This window comes from Mus caroli, chromosome 3 (genome assembly GCF_900094665.2).
Source record: "Mus caroli chromosome 3, CAROLI_EIJ_v1.1, whole genome shotgun sequence".
Taxonomy (NCBI): Eukaryota; Metazoa; Chordata; class Mammalia; order Rodentia; family Muridae; genus Mus; species Mus caroli.
This window is the reverse complement of record NC_034572.1, coordinates 83,283,442-83,304,429: the sequence shown is the minus strand read 5'-3', so window position 1 is coordinate 83,304,429 and position 20,988 is coordinate 83,283,442. Positions and strand designations below refer to the sequence as shown.

Here is a 20,988-nt window from a genome sequence, read left to right as displayed (position 1 = left end):
CAGCCCGTTCCCTCCTGGGAGACAGAGGGCGCCTCTGTCCACTCCTGGCCCCTAGCCCTTTGGGTGTCGTTTGTGAAGGGGTGGAGCCGTTGGGGAGGAGGTTGGGCAGGGAAAGACAACTAAAAGGCAGGTCTCCTCACACCGGTCCAGTGGCCACATTTGCAGCGTGCCCTTCTGTCGAGAACTTGCTCCGACGTCAGGCCGACGCCAACCGTGAGTATCCTACCCTGCTTAGGATAGGTCTCTCTGGCTTAGCCAGCCTGCAAGAAAGGGAACTTCAGAAGGACCCCAAGAGTCCTGGAAAAGAATACTGTGGTGTCCGGGAGGAATCAGTCAAGGGAAAGAGCAGTTCGGGAACTAGGGATGATGAAGTTTGGAAAGTAGTGAGAGGAGGTGAGTGAAGGTCAGAGAGCTGGGAGCGGGTGGTGAATGAGGATGCCACCCAGCTTCCAGGCTACCAGGTCTTCCTACACAGAATCTGTGTCTCCTGCCAGGGACACCAGTCTCTAGGTGTGGGCAGGGAGGAGATACAGCCCTGCTCCTTTAGAGAGTAAGAATAAGAAAAGCTGTCCCTGCCCCTTCTCCACCCTCACTCTCTGCCTTCTCAAGAGCCAGGGAAGGCTCCTAGCAGTGGAGCATTCGCCATGTGCTATCTTTCTTAAAGAAGGGGGCTTGTGGCGGTGTGCACCTTCCCATCTCTGCCTTCACAGACAGCCCTTCTTCTCAGCCTTCTCTAGCCCTTCTTTCTCAGCCTTGACCCCCTCTTCTCTCTCCCCTAATTTTTCCCTCTTTGTTTCCCACTGCTCCAAGCCCAGATCCTCCCTACATAAAATTCCAAGCTGCTAGAGGGTTCCAGGCAACCTCCAGATGCCCCTCAAAGATGAGAATGGTAACCGAGCCGCCCAAATTCCTCCCTTGAGCACCCTCTTATCCCTTTGATCAGCCCGGCTTAAATTCTCTCTCCCACTGTCTCTGTAACAACTGCTTCTTGTGACTGGAGTTCAGGTGACAGTCACAAGGGCTCCATTGAAGAGCTGGCATGTCATCTAATCAGGACCCATTGTCCAGAATACTCAGTGGTGAGGAAGGATGAGGACACCTGAGCTGAGACACCTGAGCAGCCCCTGAGGCTGTGGAAGGCATGACCCTCCCAGGGCTGAAAGATTGCGACCCCCAGCTTAGTAGTCTCTTCTCAATAGACTTCTCCATTCACCCACTCTCGCCCAACCCTTGAGCTCAAATGACCTCATACATTCAGCCCTTTATCAAACACAAACCAGCCCTAGCCTGCTCCCACTGGAGCTACCGAACCAGAGCTGGCCGGTGGCAGGAATGGACAGCATCAGGAAGAACACCTACAAAGCTCGTCTCCAAGGAAAAGCCTCAGACATCTCCTCTCCCTTCCTTCTACCTACCTGATGGAAAGGGATGATTTTTGCAGAGAAAAGGACTAGAACAGGCAGTCGTGTTAAGAATACCGCCATACCGGCCCCCTCCCCCAAAGAAGCCAAAATGGCATGCTGAAGAGATGGGGTGGGGGAAGCTCAGACCAGTAATCTCAGCCCACAGAGACACGACTGCCCAGAAGCTAAGGATCTGCTTGAGCTAGTTCCAGGACAGCACAGGCTACAGAGTGTGACCCTGCTATAAATAAATAAATCCCAAGCACAAAAAGATGGAGATGCAGCCAAAGGGACCTGGGCTGAATCCTCGGTGTCTTAAGAGGAACAGCTATGCTTGCTGACAGGAAGCTTGGGAACAGTGAGACACCTCTTCCTCACTGACTGCTACCCCTCCATCAGCTCACCAAAGGTATCAGACTTCTTCCTGGGGTAGGCAGAGGAGATCGTAGCCCACTTAGTAGCAACAACAAAGCTTAACTGTGACAGGCCTGGAAGGTAAAAATAGAGCTCGAAGCCTGCCTGGTCCTGTGTCCACCCATGCCTCCCCTCCCCCTCCCCAGCCTTGAGTCAGCCACTGCAGATGTCTTTTGCAGGCTTCTGAAGACAGTCCAGTTCCTATTGCTTCATCTCCATGCCTATCCCTGACTCCCTCTGACAGGGAAATGATAGAGGGACCCAAAACACTGGACCAGATTTAGTGCTAGGGTTTCTCCTATACTGCAAAATCTGAATGAAAGATAAAGTACAATGGAGTTCATCTCGCAGCTATTTGAGCTATTTGAATCCAGGGCCAGGTCTGAAGATTTCCCTTACCCAGACCATAGATATCCTGAATCTGGTTTACAATTCACTTCCATCTTTGTGGGAATGGGTAGGTGTGCTGCTGAAATGGGCTCTGAGCTGGAGAGTGCCATGGAGACCCTCATCAATGTGTTCCATGCCCATTCGGGCAAGGAAGGGGACAAATATAAGCTGAGCAAGAAGGAGCTGAAAGACCTGCTACAAACTGAACTCTCTGGCTTCCTGGATGTAAGCAGAGGATTGAGGTACAGGGTGGAGGAAGGGGATGTAGCCCCAGCTGGCATGGAACTTGCTATGTAGATCAGGCTGGCTTTGAACTCAAATAGACCTACCTGCCTCTCTCCCCCACTGAGTGCTAGGATTAAAGGCATCGCTGTGCCTGAAAATGACTTTGTGTGTGAGTTTTTAATGAAATGAAACAAAGTCTGTAAGGTTCCCAGCTTGTCACATTGTAGACAATCATGTATGACAACGGATGTAACTATTAACTCTGCTTAGTTCTATAGGTCACCAGTTCTTAGCTCACCAGTCTTTAAGGCTGTAGAAGACTCCTGTAATTAAATATCATCCTCTCACTTGCTCATTTCCACCTCCTCCCCAACCACCATGGTGGCTCTGACTTAGCGATATATGCTTCCATCCCCTTCTACAGGTCCAGAAGGATGCAGATGCTGTGGACAAGGTAATGAAGGAACTGGATGAAAACGGAGATGGGCAAGTGGACTTCCAGGAGTATGTTGTGCTGGTGGCCGCTCTCACAGTGGCTTGTAACAACTTCTTCTGGGAGACCAGTTGAGCACAGTCCGTGAGCAGTGCCCTTCCTCTCCAACTTGTCAAGATTTCCCCTTTAGCGTGCTTGCTCCTCACCCCACCTGTACCTCCCTATGTCCCCATCCTTGCCCAGTCTCAACATGCACCAAGGGCACAAGAGCGGCAGTCCAGATCTGCCACTTGTTTTAATAAAGCCTTCTCTCTCACCAACTATCAATGTCTGTGTCCTCTGGGTATGGCTATGTGTGAAGTAAGGGGTGCTCACTTCCAACACCTTATCTTGTCAAGTTTACATTAGTTCCTTGTTTAAGGAACACTCAAAACCCAGAAATGTAAGGGTCCGAAAATTTTAACTGGAATTCAAGTGTCATTGACTTCTCAAGGATTTGTATGAGTAATTTGTAATACCAGGACTTGAAGGATGAGACAGGAAGATTTTGAGTTCCAAGCCAGCCCATACTACATAGTCAGAAACAGAAATAAACAAGCCATCAAAAAATCTGAAGAAAGCTAGAAATGGTGGCACATATCATAGTTACGTAATCTCAACACCTGGGACTTAAAAGGCAGGAGGATCTCTGTGAGTTCAAGGCCAGCCTGGTCTGTATAGAGAATTCTAGAGCAGCCAGAACTACATTATAGAGACCCTGTCTCAAAAAAACTACCAGAAGGCAGTGGTGGCACATGCCTTTAATCCCAGCACTGGGGAGGCAGAGGCAGTCAGATTTCTGAGTTCAAGGCTAGCCTGGTCTACAGAGTGAGTTCCAGGACAGCCAAGGCTACACAGAGAAACCCTGTCTCGGAAAACAAAAAAAAACAACAAAACAACAACAACCAAAAAGACAAAACCAGAAAACAAAACCAAAAAACTACTAGAAGAACTTTTTCCCAAGCTTCATTCAGTGTTTATTGATGCCTCATCATTGCTAGACATTATGTAAGAACTAGGATACATTAGTGGGGATACAGATTTGCTTTATTGGATTACTTGAGGTGAAAAGACCCACCGTAAAACTAGCCACATCTTCTAGTGGCAGTCCCTATAAAAGGATGTAGAAGAGTCCAGTGTGGGTCTTCAATCCCAGTACTGGGAGAGGCGGGGCTAGGGGGGTCAGGAGGTGGATCTTTGTGAGTTTGAAGCCAGTCTGGCCTACACAAAGAAAGCCTGCCTCAAAAAGAAACAAAAAACTCTACAAATAGGTTTGAGAAGAGGGGCTGAGCAAATTAGCCAGGTCTCAAGGTCCTAATAAAGACTTTTTACAGTTGTCTTTAGCTTGGGAATGGGAAATAAAAGAATACAAACACTGTTGCCAATCTAAAATGCTATTTGCAAATCAAAAACCCCACCAAAGTGGGGCATAAACCTGTCCAGAAGGTAGTCTAGAGGTACTTAGCGATTACGGTCACTGGCCACGCCCCCAAGGGCGGAGCACTACACGTAACTTAAGGGATCTTTGCCAAAGTCCGTGGGGATTCGCTGCGATTCTTGCGCTAGGCCAAAGGACCATGTTGCCACGCCCCTAGTTGCGCGCGCACTGACGCAAGCCCGTCGGCGCCATTTTAGCCGGTCACGCTGCACTGGTGGGCCCGGCGGCCATTTTGTTTTGGACACCAAGCGGGAGTTGGCGGCGCCGGCTGTGAGGGCCTAGACGAAAGGCAGGGAAGGGCAGGCTTGACGAGCGGGAGGACCGGTCAGCTAGATACTCAACCCACAACGAGGAAGCCTCGCATCCTACCGTTTAAGCATCTAAGCCAACCGCCCAGCTAGTTAACCCGAGCGGCCCGCCGTCAGCTCAGGTCCGGCCGGCCTCCGGGCCGCCCGCCGCAGCCGTGGTGGCAACCCCGGGAGGAGCGCTGGCGTCCATCTCCTTCGGTGAGTTTCTGTGGAGAGGGCAGAGGTGGAGCGCCGAGGGGCGCGGGGCCCGGCGGCGTGGGTGGCAGGTGTGGACCGGGCTGAGGTGCGCAGAGGCCGGGGAGGGGGCGGAGCCTGGAGGCGGAGGCTAAGCCGGAACCGGGGCCAGCGAGCTGGGCCGCTAGCCGTGCGGGTGCTGCCTGTGGTTGGTGTGTGTGGTGCTGGTGCTGGTCGTAGTGGTTTGGCCTCAAATCCAGTGTCTTGCTTACCTAGATAAGCGTCCTCCATCGGAGCCAAAGCCTCGCCCCAGAATAGCGTTTGCTGGGGATAACCACGGAAATAGTCGCCTGATCAAAGTCGGAGTCCTGAGAGGCTTCGAGGTGGAGGTCAAATGTGGAGTACAGGAATTAGCGGCGGCTCTGGGTGTTCGATTTTGGTTCTGGTTCTTTTTTTTTTTTTTTTCGGCACCGAAGTTGAACCCAAAATCGTGCTTTGGCTAGACTAGCTCCCCGAGTTAACATCCCCAGCTTTAAAATAATAATAATAATAATAATAATAATCTTAGTTTGAAACAGGGTCTATCAAATCACCCCGGCTCGCCTTGAGCTTGTGACCCCCTTGCCTCAGCCCCTCCCCAGTATGTGCCACTACAGTTAAAATATTGTGGCGTGCTCTTAACAGAGCTCTCAGGTTGAATACCCATTTAGAAAAACCTCTTCTGTCTTTCCCCTGCCATGTCTAACTAGAGCTCCACCTGCATTTGGAGTTGAGAATCGATTTTGAAACTAGGCTTTTCTTTTTATTTTGGGTGTATGAGAGTCCAGGCCTCACAGTGTGACAATGTAACCCCTTACAGCCTCAGACTGGTGCACCACTCCCCTGTTGCTGCTGGGAATTGAACTTCCCAGGGCTTCATCAGTGCTAAACAAGCACTCTACTGAGGAGCTATATTCCCAGCTCCTCCATTTCTCTAGATCCATGACCCTCAGCTTTCTATAGACATGAAAGATGTACCTGGGTAGTACCCCCAATCCCAGTTGCTGTACCCCATCCTCATGGCTAGATTGTACTTTAATTGGTCTGGATCCAGGCATCAAGAATTTAGTTTGGTTTGGGAGGGACTTTTTCTTTTCTTTTTTTTTTTCAAACATTCCTCAGCTAAGTCACATACAGTCCAGGCTGAGAAGAACTATTGAAAGCCAAACTCCTAGGCTTTGGCTACATCTCATTCTGCCATTTGGAGACTTTGGCAGATGTTCTCCATCCTGGAGCTTTGAAATTTTTATAATAATTGTATAAACGTAAGCCCCCACCCCACAGGGTTTCTCTTAGGTAGCCGTGGCTGCCCTGGAATTTGCTATGTAGACCTGACTAGCCTCGAACTCAAAGGGAGCCACCTACCTCTGCTTCAGGAATGCTGTTACTAAAAGTGCACCACCACCACCTGGCAAACTTAAGTTCTCCTGATACCATCTTCAGCAGTTAGAAATACAGGCCTTTAATAGGTTTATGCCTTGCTTGTGAAAATGCAAACTTCATTATTTTGATTGACTCATGCATATTGTCCTTTGTAGATTCTCGGGATTTGAAGATGGCTGCACAGTCAGCGCCGAAAGTTGTGCTAAAAAGCACCACCAAGATGTCTCTAAATGAGCGGTGAGGCTGCCAACAGCAACTTCAGCTCCTTCCTAAGAAAACATTACGTAAATTGGCCCTGGGGTCCAATACAAAAAAAGCCAGTTGTAAGCTAAATGACAGAAGGCTACAGACCTCTGTTCTTAATTGCATCTAATGTGGTACAAAACAAATTGGGCAGTTGTTTCAAAACCCCTTATCAGTAGATTTTTATATTAAGCTATCTGAAATACTTACCTGGTGGGATATATTTTTTAAAAGACTCCTCACACCCTCCCTTCAATTTTTTTTTCTAACATTGATACAGGGGTGGTGCAGCATGATGGTATGGTATATCCTGGCTGCCAGAGGCTTGCTGCCTAGTCCAAGGCCAGCAGTGTTGTGCCTGGCCTGTAAGAGGCAGGTAGCAAGCCGAGACTATGTCCAAAGGCCCCTGAATGGCGTTCTTGGGCCTTGTAAGAGGCACTTGCTTTGCTTCATTTCACTTTCTTCCCATTCTGCTTTTTAGTTTGTTTTGTTTTGAAATCTTTCATCAGCTGTGTGTTTACTTCCATTAAACTTAACCATAACAGGAATGATAGAATAATGTCCTCTTAGGCTCGTAAGCGACTTAACTAATTTAACTTTCTCAGAAGTCCTGAGTCAGAAAGAGTGGTTATTTGTATTTAAAGGCAGTTTTTGTTTCTGAGAATTTCATTTATTTGGTGTCTTTCACCATTTTATTATGTTGTTGCTAGAACTCCCAAGGCATTTAATTTAGTGCCTGTGTTTGCTTCAAAAGCACATGTGCTTCTCTGTTCATCTTTTAAGATGTGATACATTAATTTCCTGTATTCATGTGTTACTGAGTAACATGTTAGAATGTAATAAACTCCCATAACTCATGAGTCTGTTATTTCAGTGGACTTTGAAGGCGCTCTGATCCTTCCTCCTGTCTGTCCTTTGAATGAACTTTCACTCTCCAAAGGTGTAGGCATTTCTGTTTGTCTTTGTAACTGCATCTCTGTTTCTTGTCATCATATTTGCTTACTGCGTGTATTTCATACTTTCCACTTCTCTTAAGAGCTGTTACCTGAGCCCTTGTTATCGCTTCTAATTGTGCTGCCCTTGGCTGCATTTCTGAGTTTCTGGTTCTTGCAAGTTTGTGGAAACAGAGGAGTCTTTAACCCACATCAGCCTTGATCCAAATGTGCCACTTTAAAGTTCGTGGGATCTGGAGCTCCTGGTCTAGCAAGCCATGAGAATGCCAATAAGTGTTTTATAATAAAGCTTTATTTAAACACCCGTTTTGTTCGACCTTGAAGCTTTACTAATATGCTGAAGAACAAACAGCCGATGCCAGTGAATATTCGGGCTTCGATGCAGCAGCAGCAGCAGCTAGCCAGTGCCAGAAACAGAAGACTGGCCCAGCAGATGGAGAATAGACCCTCTGTCCAGGCAGCATTAAAACTTAAGCAGGTGAGAGAATGAGTCCTGCCATCTGCGTCAGGCAGCCCACCAAGGCTGTCAGGGTATAATGGATGAGTACAAGATGGCTCAGGGCAAAAGCTGAAACTGATGTTCAAAGAATTTCAGTTTGGACAGGTACCAACTAAATAACTTAATAACTTTCTCTTTTAGGGAGTTTGACACCTCTGTAGCCTGCGTTATCAATGAAGATTAATTGATTAGTATTTTCTGGCTCTTGCTCTTAAGAATAATTTCATTTATTTATTCATTCATTTATTTTCATCTTTTTATCTCTTTTGTTTGGTCTAACAGTGTTGTTCAATGGTAGAGCACTTGCCTAGCAAGCACAAGGTCCCAGGTTCACTTCTTAACACTTAACCAAAAAACAAGAAAGGAGTTCTGTTGTAGTTAGCTTTGCTGTGTGTACAAATAATTTACAAAATAGTTTAATCTTATTCTTTCTTCTGAATAAGATTCTAATTGGCCTTAGTCTGAGGTTTTCAGTACTATAAAAACAGCAGCTAGGTTCATTAGCATAGTAGAACAAGCATATAGGCTAATCAGGTGTCAGTTCTCTTTCACATTTCCAAAATAAGAAGTAATCCTGATCAGGCCTGAAATAAAACCTGCTCTTTATCATTTGTAGACTTTATATGCAAGTCCGGAAAGTGGCTGTGGAAGGATATGTCCAAGCTGTGGCTGGGTGTCCAGAGGGCGGTGCCATGCAACTGTAAGGATTTTAACTGGTAGCACTGCATGGCTGTGCATAGAGTCAGCACTTATAACACCCACCCCCTACGCCAGACTGTTGGGCTCACTGACCGAAAATAAGCAAGGCTTTCTGCTTTTTTTCCCTTTTAGCCTTGAAGTAGTTAAGGGTTTGGTTTGGTTTGGTTTTTTCCTGACTCAGGAGAACAACAAGCCGTAGGCCCACATTTTCCAAGAATAAATAAGAGTCATAAAGTCTCCAGTTACACTGTGACAGAGGCCCTTTCAGTAGGCTGACTTGTAGACCAGTGATATCCACCAGCTTCTGTTTGGTGGAATGCTCTCAATTTTTTTCAGTAGTCATTTGTCCTATCAGAAGGGCTTCCACGTGTGGCTAGTACAGTTGAGGATCTAAATTTTGTTTTGAATTTTGTTTTTTTTGTTAGGTTTTCCCTTATGTTAAGGCCAAACAAAGGACATACAGTTGTAATCTCAGCAAATAGGGGCATTATGAGCTCAAGGCCAACACAAATTTTGTTTAGTTTTTTGTTATTTTTGTTTAGTGTGGTTTTGAGACTTATGTAACTACAATTGGCCTAGAACTCTATATGCAGACCAAAGTGTCTTCAAACTCAGAAATAAACCTGCTTTTGTCTCCAGGGTACTGGGAGAAAAGGTCGGAGCTACCATACCAGAACCAAAAACTACTTTTTTTTTTAAGTTGCCATATATAATTAGTGGCTACATTGTTGTACAACACAGCTCTAGAGTAAAAACTGAGTCATACTGTCAGTATGTGTAAGTGCCCAGGGTGGGTAGCAACTAAGGATGAAGATGAACTCTACTGTACAGTTCTTCCCTAGAGCAAAGGACTCAGGAAACTGAGTAGAGTCAGTAACTGAGCATGAGAATGCAGTTTGACTTCATAATTGTGTGCTGGGGTCTGGAGGCACAGTTCAGTGGTAAAGTATTTATCTACCATGGGCATGAGTTTCACTCCCAGCACCACAAAAAAATAATTATTGTGCTAATTGTGGGAGTAACAAAACAGGCCTTTAGGGTTGGTTGTACCTACCTGTATTAGATGTCTAATGTTAAGATCCTTTCTCCTCAAATTGGAAGCAGTTTAAAGTTTTGTGCTGGAAAATTGATAATGCCACAACATCCATTTCAGAGCTCTTAATTGAAGGAAAATATATATGCACAGATGTATGTGCCATTAGAATGTGATGGAAGTTGATTGTGTGCAAGAACAGAATTACTGGGGCCTTGATTATATTTGAGACTGTCTTGTCTCCTTCTCTTCTGAAGAAATCTAATTCTCTGAAATGTCATCTTCAGGATCTTTTGGAGAAACTTGAAAATTGTTACCTTTAGTATGTCTTTGTTCTTTGTGTGGTGGCCCTTTGTGGTTAACAGTTTGCTTTCATTTTAACATGAATTTGGCTGGCTTTCTATGAAGATAAAATTGAATTGTATGTTTAAGAAGACCATTGTACTGGCTTAAGGAAACTGTTGGCAAGGGGAGATGTGGAATTTACAGAATTTTTAAAAAGTGTAAGGAAAGGAATGTTGACATTTTTGTGTTTATTTGCGTCTTAAGGTTTAAAAAAAGGACCGTCTGGAGATAGATACTCAAAGGAAAACCTCAACACACTGGCCTCTTTAGCTGAGAAGTCAATCTTGTCCTTTGAGTCTCAAGAATTCAAGTGAACTTGTAATTTAAGTTTACCCAGAATGTGATGCACTTCCTATGGTGTGTGAGTAAGCCTTTGCAAACAGTGTAGTCCATAGGCAGATATGGATAAAGTCACATCATTGTTAACCCGTGGCTCAGAAGCAGCTACTGCTGTATTATTTGAATAGCCAAATTAGTAAGGTTATCTGTGCTGGCTCCACTGTTGTAGACCATATTAAAGCTTCTTAGAGCCTTTATTCTGGGTCAGGATTCTGCTTTTATCCTGTTCTGAGGAAAAGTCTTTGATTTGGGATCCTTAAGTTACCCACAACAGGTTTATACCTTCCACCCTGAGTGTCTGACTTGCCTCTTTTTGTCCTGTACTTTAAATTGCCAAATCCCATGGAATTGCTCTGTTGATCTCAATCCTCTTAACACCTTTTCTTTCAGAAGAGCTTAAAGCAGCGCCTGGGTAAGAGTAATATCCAGGCACGGTTAGGCCGACCCATAGGTGCCCTGGCCAGGGGAGCAATTGGAGGAAGAGGCTTACCCATAATCCAGAGAGGCTTGCCCCGAGGAGGACTACGTGGGGGACGTGCTACCAGAACCCTGCTTAGGGGTGGGATGTCACTCCGAGGTCAGTGTGTCTGTGTAGCTGATAATGGTTGGGCTCTATCCCCCTCCCCTTTTTCTTGGACTGCTTACCAACACATTTGTTTAGCATTTTTAATCCTGAATTTGTATTAATATAATTAATAACTTCGAAATCATATTTTTAGTACTGCTGCATGTGTTTTACCAATATCATTTCTTTTCTAATGATGTGCAATGGTGAGAGGCTATGACCTGCATAACAACAGGTAATTCATGTCATCTCCATTCCATTTTAAAACACCTGCTGCTGCTTGAATGAAAGCATATTCAAGTTCTAGAAATACGTCTAAGAAATGTATGGTTAGCATGTGCGAGGCCCTGGGTTGAATATCCTCAATACCAAGAGAGAAAATATGAGTCTTTTGGCCTGTGTCATGACTAACTGTCTTGTCTTCTTGAAGTGAAAAACTATTAATCTGACAGGGGAAAGAGAGGGGACAGTTTGATCCATAGTGTCTACGTATCTGTATCATACCCTTGGGAGGGACACTGTTCCCTTTATAAAATTCTTGCCCCCTTAAAAAATGTATTGAAAGCAAGAATCATAGCATTTATTTTCAAATCTACCATAATGCTAGGCATCTGATTGTTAATTTACTAAACATATGAACTTACTTAAGTCCCAGCTTTTTCCAAAGATAGCTTGTCAGAATTACTAAATTGAATAAAGAGCTGTTTAACCTGTTCACACACGCACTGTGCAGTTTGTCCCACCTAGACTAAAAATTAACTAATTATTCTTATTTAACCCTCACCGCCTTCCTTTGGTTACAATCTACATTGTTTCTCTTGGATTTACCTGCATATACATTGTATGCCTCCTCTCCAAGGTCAAAACCTGCTCCGAGGTGGACGAGCCGTAGCTCCCCGAATGGGCTTAAGAAGAGGTGGTGTTCGAGGTCGTGGAGGTCCTGGGAGAGGGGGCCTAGGGCGTGGAGCTATGGGTCGTGGCGGAATCGGTGGTAGAGGTTAGTCAGCTACCAACTTCAGAGACTAGCTCCCCTTACTTTCCTCCCTTCAAAACTCAGAGCCAACTCTGCACAGCTTCAAGTCATAGGCAGGCTTGTTTGTTTGTCTTGTTTGTTTTTTGAAACTGGCTTATTTTCTAAATTCACGCAGTGGTAAGGAAAGCTCTGTTAGGATTAACAGGTACATTTTCTAGAGCCACATTTCAGGCATTCTTCTACAGACTCTTAGAAATTTAAGTTGTTGTATTAAAATGATGCAGTGATTAGTTTGGAATTGTCCCCTTTTTCTGTATCTGCCTGTTGCCACCACCATCACCACCATTACACACCCATCCCATAGCCCAAAGCCAGTTTAACTAATAAGAGAAGTGGAATGGAAAGAAGTACAGTATACAGCTCTTACCTAGCATTTGTGAGATCCTGGGTTCAGTCCCACACCAAAGAAACAAAAATAAGAGGGAGATAAAGGAAAATGAGGCAAAGATAAAGGAGAATGGTCAGAAGCAGAGGATGTAGCTCAGTGGTACAGCACATGCTTAGCATGCATGAGACTAGATTCAGTCCAGCAGCACTATTAGGTGGTGGGATGAGACCTGGCACCTGTTGTTGGCTTTAAAATCACGTAAATTTAACATAGCATTTGTGTTTGAGGAACCAAAGACAGTTTTCCTGATCAAGGTTGAAAGTAAGATGTGTTACAACCAGTTAGTCAGCTAGCTGTTAGTAATCTTACTTTTGATGCCTTGATTCTTGTCCTGTGACCTCATGGACCAGATTAGAAAAGAGTTTAATGATGGTGGTGTTAGTACCTAATTTCATGGGAGCTTTCTGGCTTATAACTGAGTAAGAAACTCCCAATACATGTTGATAGCATGAAGCATCATATCTAGTAAGCACTGTGGATATTTGTTTTGGTTCTTTCTAAAATGTGGAGCAGGTATTCATAATCCACAGTCTTGAAGGTGCTGAAGAATAACTTAGGAAATGATATTTGATAACAAAAGTTTATTTTCCCTGCTATTATGTCACTTGACTTATTGAATGAAGTACAAGGTTGAGTTTCAGGATAAGGCTTCCAGATTGTATTGACATCGTTTCTGAGAGAGACTTCACAGGTTAGAAAAAAACTAAATAAAGTTAATTTTGAGAAAGTTAAGTATTTGATTAGTGAATTGAAATTACTTCTCAGATAATAGTTGTCTTAAGGTAACCAGTCAGAGAAGTAGCTAAGTTTTTTCAATCTTTGGATACATGGGATCACTTCATTAAACTTAATAAACTTATAAAGCAAATGTGATAACAATCCAGAAAGGTCTCAGTTAAAGCTTAATATGAATACCCTTGAATTTTTTTTGGAGGGGGTGCCCTTTTACTGCCTCCTAACTATATGTAATATGTTTTAAATTATGAATTTACAGTAAGTCCCAAACTTTAGATAATTCTTTGGTCTTGGGGGAGGTTAATGTTGTTTAATATTTTTCAGCTAATATTATACACTTGTAATCCCAGCAACTGGGAGGGTCTTGTTTTGTTTTTGAGACTGGGTCTCCTGTAGCCCTGACTGGCCTTGAACTTCTGATCCTTCTGTTTTTGCCTCCCAGATACTAGGATTACAGGTATGCATTTGTGGGGCTAAGGATTGAACCCAGAGCTTCGTGCATACTAGACAAGCACCCTACCAACTGAGCTATACTCCAGCCCAGGAGTGCAAGTCTAAGGCTAGCTGGTCTGCATGGTATGACCCTGTCTCAAAGTGGGAGGGGGCAGGATTTTTTTTCTTATAGTAGCATTTAGAGATGAATACTTAAAGAGGACTCACTGTGTGTGCTTTTCATGTGCTGCTTTCTACCCAGTGTGTTTCTTGTTTTTTCAGATCTCTCCTCTTTGCCCTGTCTTTGAGCTTGTCTCAGCTAGGCCCCACAACTATAAAGGGGCATTTTTTTCTAGGACCCATCAAACTAATGTGTAACTGTCTTTTTCTTCTCTCTCTTTCTCTCGTTTGGCCAGGTCGGGGTATGATAGGTCGGGGAAGAGGGGGCTTTGGAGGTAGAGGCCGAGGTCGTGGCCGGGGGAGAGGTGCCCTCACTCGCCCTGTATTGACCAAGGAGCAGCTGGACAACCAATTGGATGCATACATGTCGAAAACTAAAGGACACCTGGATGCTGAATTGGATGCCTACATGGCACAGACAGATCCTGAAACCAATGATTGAAGCCTGCCTGCCTGCCCGCCTGCCTGTTAGACTCTTGTTAAAGTCACCACATCTATAAAACAACCTTGAGAAAACGTGAGAAGAAATCTGATTGATGCTGGAAGGACCTGTCACAATAGGCTGTGGACTTACCTGCCACCAGTTGGTGCATTTAGTCTGTTCCGTCTACTTTTTGATACTGTGTTATATGAAACCCTATTTTCCTTTAAATTTGGTTGAGTTTATTTTGTTGTTTATCCAGTCACCCAGACATCTGTTTGAACAGGAATGCATTGGCCTTGTGAGTAGAACAGTTTTCTAGCCTCTGCCTGTCATATACTCTTGACATTTTTAAATATTTCCTCTGTTGATTTTTATGATCCTAGAAGGAGCCAGAGTTTTCACTATTGGGTGGTCTTTGGGATAGAGTTCTACATCTTTCTTTAAAAGCTTCTTGTTAATAGCTGGAGCTAAAGGTGTGTTTGCTATGTTGATAGTGAAGGTAGTAAATTGGAAATGTTGGTGTTGCTACTGGGCCACAGAATGGGTAACACATGGTACCAACTTTGATTTGGTCAAAGTTGATGTTGCCTACATTGAAACCACATAGATGGTAGCTGACAAGCTAAGTTGGAATTTCCACCCTAAGAAAAGATTTATAAGTTCTTTCGGCTTTCTGTCATGCCCAAGAGGCTTCTGCCCCTCTCATAAAGAAGAAGCAGCTGTTGGTGTAGCACATGTGGCAGAAGAGACAAGAGTGGGAAACTGGTAACAAACTGACTGCTGAGAAGGGCTCATGTGCTGCTCGTGCTGAAGTGCAGTTACCTGCATTCATCTTCTTGGTCTAATCCACTTAACTGGCTTTATTTGACCCTCTTGAAGGTTTAAGTTCAACCATATTTTGTCAGCTGTTCAGTTTCAGTGGAATCTTGTATTTCTGATTCATTATAACGAATTGTTCTCTCAAAATTTAACCCAGGCTTTCTGTTTATTTGGGGGGGGGTCTTAAATGCTATATAACCATTTTTGTGGTGTGTTAATATGTCCCTTGTATAGTTGAAAATTCCTGAGGTGGAGCCAGGTAAGAGGGTGGTACAAACCATCTGCCACTTGGGAAGCAGAGACAGGTGGGTTCCAAGCCAGCTTGATCTCAGAATTAGTTACAGTTTAGCCAGGGCTACACCAGCCCTGTCTCAAGATATTAGGGTAGAGGAAATGTTGCTTTGTGGTAGAAAAAAACTTGTGTTCTCCTTTAAGCCCTTAGGAAGAATTACCTGCCTAGAAAGTACTAGTAGACTGGACCATGGTTGTTTAGGAGAAAAGATCACAGGCCTCTTACTGTGCTGTGCATTAAGAGCCAGGAAGAAAATACTGAACAAGATCACCTGACTTTGAATCCTTACTTGATTGAAGTGGGGAATCTCTGGGACTCAAGGAAGATGGACTCTGGAGTATAGGAAGCTGGTGCTTAAGGGTAGATCTCAGCAAAAGAAAGTGATGACTCTAGTCTAGACCCTCTTTCTACTTCTACTTCTACAAGTCATTCGTACTTTGTAAAAAAGTTCAATTCCCCTACCAGCCATAAGCCTGTGAGCTTCAGATCCACCTACTCTGTATAGTTCTCAGGGTTTCCACCTTTGCTGTCCTCATTTCCTGGTAATGCCTCAGGTGGACCAGAGAGCAAACCTGACTCCTGATCAGCCTTTGAAACCTACTTGGTTGCCGTCTTTTGAGGACTTGCCTTCCAGAACCAGCCTGGGTCTTATGGTGTCACAGAAGTGCCTTCGGAGAACAGAAAAGATTTGACCAGCTAGAGCTGAAGCTCAGGAAAGTTTAAAGATAGGTGAGAAGAGTCAGGACAAGGGCAAAAATTGTTGGTAATCCCAGCACTGTGGAGATTGCATACAAATCTGAGGCTAGCCTGGGTTACATGTCAAATTACAAGCAAAGGCAGTAAATATGTGGGTACCATATAGACAGAGAAATTATGTTTAGTGGAGTTTGTATGTGTGTGAGAGGAGAGAGATTTATGTGTAGAAGTGTTTCATCTGCATATGTTTGTCACCATGTATGCCTCTGCCCTCTGGTCAGAGAAAGCTACTAAATCTCCCAAAAGTGGAGTTGCAGATGGGTGTTAGCCACACTTAACTGCTAAAGCAGCTCCCCTCCCCCACTCACTTTTTATTTTATTTTATTTTTTTTTTGAGAAGCACATGGATGATTTTCACAGTCCTGGTGGGAGATAGGACTACAGAGACAAAGCCCTAGCTACCCAGTCACTATGGTAAGAGCCCCAAGACACCTTCTACCCTATGTGTCTTGGGGCTTTTAGTACTAATGCTGTTTTCCCAGCAACCACGCAGCATTCAGAGTGGCTCTTGAAGTTTAAGGTAGGCCTAAGGAGGCAAGGTTCCTAAATGCCTGGAACCTGGAGAGGACCTAATCTGGCCTCTGTACCTCCTCTCGCCTTCCCCAGCTTCAGCCTCAAGTTGTGCTCCAGCCTCATTTTCATTTCCCGAAATAACCTCACGTGTAGGTATCATCTTCATGAGACTACTACTCTCTGAACTACTGTGTTAACTAGGAGTCCACATCCAGATGTATAACATTCTGCCTCCTGTTTTGTATTTTAAGACTGATAAAGCTAAGCTGACCACAAACTTGAGTCCTGCCTTGCCCTCCTGAATGTTGGGATTTCAGGCTTGTGCTACCATGCCCATCTTGTTTCTACAATTCTTTTGCTTGGTATGCTAATGGAGTGTGAGCCTGTTGCCACCTGGCTGCTCTCTGCTCACTAAAGATGGCAGAGCTGGAGGTTCCCAGTCTTGAGTGGGCTCCAGTCTCCTTTCACACCGTGACTAGTGAGCCAAGCAAGCATGCTGGTGATCCTGGCTGGCCACATAGCTCAGGGCAAGATAAGGACTGAGAGGCGGTGTAAAGCAGGCCAAAGGCAGCTATCGCCCAGCAGGCCCCAGAACATAATAGGTTTGTTGCCTTTTTTGTTTTGTTTAAGATTTATTTATTTTGGAGAATGGAGAGATGGCTCAGCAGCACTGACTGCTGCTCTTCCAATGGTCCTGAGTTCAATTCACAGCAACCACAAGGTGACTCACAACCATCTGTAATGGGATCCAGTACTCTCTTCTGCTGTGTCTGAAGACAGCTACAGTGTACTCCTATACAGAATTATTTATTATATGTGTAGGAGTATACTGTAGATGTCTTTTTAAGGGATTTATTTCATTTAAGTTTGCCACATTTTTAACCATGATTATCTGCTCAAGACAAATATCCATGAAGGAGATTCAAAAAAAGCTTTCTGAAGTGTGATGAGAAAGAGTTCTCTCAAAATGCTGTGCAGTCTCCTGATTGACCAGCACATCTCTAAAGCAGTGGTTCTCAACTTTCCTAATGCTGTGACCCTGTACTACAATTAGTGTTGTGGTCAAACCCCAGCCCCAGCCATAAAATTGTCTTGTTGCTACTTCATAACTAATGTTGCTATTGTTAGGAACTCTGCTCATCCTTTTGTGATAAGCAGGAATCCTGGAACCACCTGAGATTTCACCCAAACAGATGGCTGCTCCTTGTCTATAAGCAACTAGAGCTACAAGCTACATCACTAGCTGTGCTTAACCTTTTCCAACACTTACCCTACAACTCCTTTCCCTCTACAGAAATGTGGGATACTTTAAAGTACCTCCCAGAAGATCCCCATCCTTGTCCTTTTGACTTGACAAGAGAACAGAGGTGTCTGATGCCAATGCCCTAGCTTGGGTTATGCTAGATACCATTCTTGTGCACCTTCCACAAGTGTGCATTGTCTCACCCAGGAGGAGTACAGGGTGCAGATGGCTTCCAGGCAGAGGCACTTGGTGTTACCTGAACCAACATAAGTGTTCTGCAAAGCTTCCTTACGCATCTACCTTAAGGCAGCCAAGACAGAAGGCAAGTCAACCTAACTACTGTTTGGGGGAGGTGAAGTCCAAGAGGGAGCCAAAAGTAAGGCAGGGCTAGAGCCTCCAGGAGATACACAAAAGCTTGGAAGCACTGGAATCCAACAGCACCAATCTAACTGGTTAGAAATCTAGGCTGAAGGGAGGGTTGACCATTAAGGACAGCTGGGTCAGCAGGGTAGACTGCACCAACCTGCTTTCAAGGGTTTGTGTGTGCCAGTTGACCTATTACAAAAGCAGCAAAGACCACAACTTATTCACTGTCATGGTGGGCAACATCTCCAGGCCTAACTGAAGCAGTCACCCCTGCTATGGAGAGGCAGTATATTGAATTTGGGAAGCAAAAGGAAAGATTTTCCGTGTAGGGACATTGGAAGGAGTAGGGAAATGTCCAGGCTGAAGGCTTCCTTGCTTGGATAGGTCTTGATAACAGGGGATTGATTCTTAAGTTAAAGTCAGGAAGGAAAGGAAATGTGACATTGAAGAACCGAGGTCCAAATTGGAGGCTATGAAATCAAAGTCACCCTGGCTCCTGCCCCTCTTAACATTTAAGACTGTCAAAAAGTGCTGGCATTGTGACAGTCAATGAGCAGTACCTATGAGCACTCTACTTAAGCTTTGTGAATGCTTAGCAGCTACACTGGTACGATCAGATCATCACTGAATAATACATCAGATATCCAATCTGAATATAGATGTTACTGTACTAGTATTGAACACCTTGCTCCAGCTCACTGTCTACAAGCACCATGAAGTATTCAGAAGTGAAAAGGCTGGTAAACCACATATGCCCCATGTTGGACCCTCATGGGGAAAAGAAAAATCAAAGAGAGCCCCACGGAAGAGAGAATTCACAGAGGACCACAGGTGGTTGTCAGGATATGATCCAGCATTTCCTTGTACAACTCCCTACTAACTGTGCCCTCTTCCTTCCCCTGTCTTGACTTTAGACTCTCTACCCTTTTTGGGTTGGTTTTGTTTGTTTGTTTGTTTGTTTTGTGGTGGTGGTATTGGTGTTGTTTCTGTACCCTTGCTGTCCTGGGACTCCCTCTGTAGACCAGGTTAGCCTTGATCTAATCACGGAGATCCACCTGCCTCTGCCAGGGATTAAAGGTGTGAGCCACCATGCCCTGCCCCTTTTCATATTTTTTAAACATTTTGATAACAGTTCTCTCTAAGAAAACTAAATAGTCCAGATGTTACCTGCAGGCCTCAAGTGCACCACTATGAGGTCAAGGCCCACTAGGTCTACAAAGAAAGTTCCAGGACAGCCAGGGGCGCACAATGAAACCTTGTCTAAAAATGGAGCTGGGGCTCTTGAAATGTTTCCTTTGCCATCTGACAGAAAAGGCTGGAGAAACTTTCAGGAGACAGTGCTGCTTTCTGGCTCTGGTGGCTTCTCCATGTTTAAGGTTCTGGGATGCAGGACTGGCAGTGTCATCCAGTGTCCAAGCTGTTTTATAGCAGCATACTGAGTGGGCCACCTGCCATAAACTGCTTTAGCGAGAACTCTAGCACAGTCCACAAACAGGATCGCAGCGATTTCTCTGCTATTCAGTGAGCTTGATCAATGCCCTTTTCAACAATATCTGGACCTCAGACTGGTGATCCAATAGGACTTTGAATCTCCAGTGGCTGTGGCTGCTCTGAATATCTGCTTTCCCTCTGTGTGCTTCATCTCTCTTGAGCTCCAGGCCAGCCCAGGCTTCACAGACCCTGCCTCAAAAACAGGATATAATATATGTGCATAAGACAGTTTACCTCTTTGTATCTAGGTGTACAGTTCAGTAGCAGCAAATGCATGATCATGTACCTTCCCAAGCCGGGACTCTTACCCACTATGCAACTGTATTCTCCACTCCTCCCAATCCAGTCCTGCTTTTGATGTTTGCCAGTGCTGAGAATCAGGTAACCTGGAGCCTCAGGCATGCTGTGCAAGTGTCCTCACACAGAGCCACAACTTCAACCCTGTCCTGCATTTTTATCTCCATGAATTTGGCCATTCATAAAAATGAAACCATGTATTTGTTCTTTGGAGCTGGGTTATTTTGTGTAGCAAAAACATCCTTCCATCCCATAATCAGCCTCCAAACGCTGACACCATTGCATAAGCCAGCAAGACTTTGCTTAAAGGAACCTTATATAGCTGTCTCTTGTGAGGCTATGCCAGTGCCTGGCAAACACAGAAGTGGATGCTCACAGTCAGCTATTGGATGGATCACAGGGCCCCCAGTTGAGGAGCTAGAGAAAGCACCCAAGGAGCTAAAAGGGTCTGCAACCCTATAGGTGGAACAGCAATATGAACTAACCAGTACCCCGCAGCTCGTGTCTCTAGCTGCATATGTATCAGAAGATGGCCTAGTTGGCCATCATTGGGAAGAGAGGCCCCTTGGTCTTGCAAATTTCATATGCCTCAGTACAGGGGAATGCCAGGGCCAAGAAGTGGGAGTGGGTGGATTGGGTGGGGAGGAGGTATGGGGGACTTTTGGGATAGCATTTGAAATGTAAATGAAGAAAATACCTAATTTTAAAAAACAAAACAAAAAACAAAATCCTTAAGGGCCATCCCTGTCCTAGTCTATATCTGGATTTCACTCTTAAATCCATTTATCTTTAAAGCATATACAATTTTGTGCATATTTGATGCCATTAAGAATATTCCTGAGTGAGAAAAAGCTGAAGAGATGGTTCAGTGATTAAGAGTACTTACTGGAGGGAAGGAGAAAGCCGGCCTGAGTGGGGCCACAGGCCTCTTCCTGTCTGACCAGCACCGGAGTGGTTGGGGCACGGGGTCGGCTGACAACCGCCAGCTACCCACGACACCCGCCACAGGATCTTGAGACTTCTGGTGAGTGGAACACAGCTTCTGCTCCAGTCCAATCGCGCGGGACCTGAGACTGCTTTGGTTGGGGAGGCAGAAA

At 44.8% G+C, this 20,988-nt stretch overlaps 2 protein-coding genes across 5 annotated transcripts; both read left to right on the top strand.

Moving 5' to 3' along the window:
• The first annotated feature begins 25 nt into the window (after positions 1–25).
• On the top strand, positions 26–3,186 carry S100a1 (S100 calcium binding protein A1). Its single transcript, XM_021157213.2, has 3 exons — positions 26–213; positions 2,279–2,432; positions 2,857–3,186. The coding sequence occupies exons 2-3, from the start codon at positions 2,292–2,294 to the stop codon at positions 2,998–3,000; spliced, it is 285 nt and encodes a 94-aa protein (XP_021012872.1). The 5' UTR covers positions 26–213; positions 2,279–2,291; the 3' UTR covers positions 3,001–3,186.
• Positions 3,187–4,490: 1,304 nt separating this feature from the next.
• Positions 4,491–15,085, top strand: Chtop (chromatin target of PRMT1). Of its 4 annotated transcripts, none has more exons than XM_021157208.2 (6): positions 4,491–4,848; positions 6,402–6,483; positions 7,767–7,920; positions 10,751–10,934; positions 11,782–11,919; positions 13,927–15,085. In XM_021157208.2, the coding sequence occupies exons 2-6, from the start codon at positions 6,419–6,421 to the stop codon at positions 14,130–14,132; spliced, it is 747 nt and encodes a 248-aa protein (XP_021012867.1). In that variant the 5' UTR covers positions 4,491–4,848; positions 6,402–6,418; the 3' UTR covers positions 14,133–15,085. The 4 variants fall into 4 exon arrangements, with proteins under 4 accessions (XP_021012867.1, XP_021012866.1, XP_021012870.1 ...); XM_021157207.2 differs by having other exon boundaries at positions 10,748–10,934; XM_021157211.2 differs by lacking the exon at positions 11,782–11,919.
• The last annotated feature ends 5,903 nt before the right edge of the window (positions 15,086–20,988 follow it).

What these genes read in the sequence shown, in the direction of transcription:
- S100a1 (XM_021157213.2), top strand. Translation starts at nt 2,292, where the DNA reads ATGGGCTCTGAGCTGGAGAGTGCCATGGAGACCCTCATCAATGTGTTC. An exon ending in AACTCTCTGGCTTCCTGGAT is followed by an intron (nt 2,433 to 2,856) that starts GTAAGCAGAGGA and finishes CCCCTTCTACAG; the next exon opens with GTCCAGAAGGATGCAGATGC.
- Chtop (XM_021157207.2), top strand. Translation starts at nt 6,419, where the DNA reads ATGGCTGCACAGTCAGCGCCGAAAGTTGTGCTAAAAAGCACCACCAAG. An exon ending in CAGCATTAAAACTTAAGCAG is followed by an intron (nt 7,921 to 10,747) that starts GTGAGAGAATGA and finishes CTTTTCTTTCAG; the next exon opens with AAGAGCTTAAAGCAGCGCCT. An exon ending in GGGTGGGATGTCACTCCGAG is followed by an intron (nt 10,935 to 11,781) that starts GTCAGTGTGTCT and finishes CTCCTCTCCAAG; the next exon opens with GTCAAAACCTGCTCCGAGGT.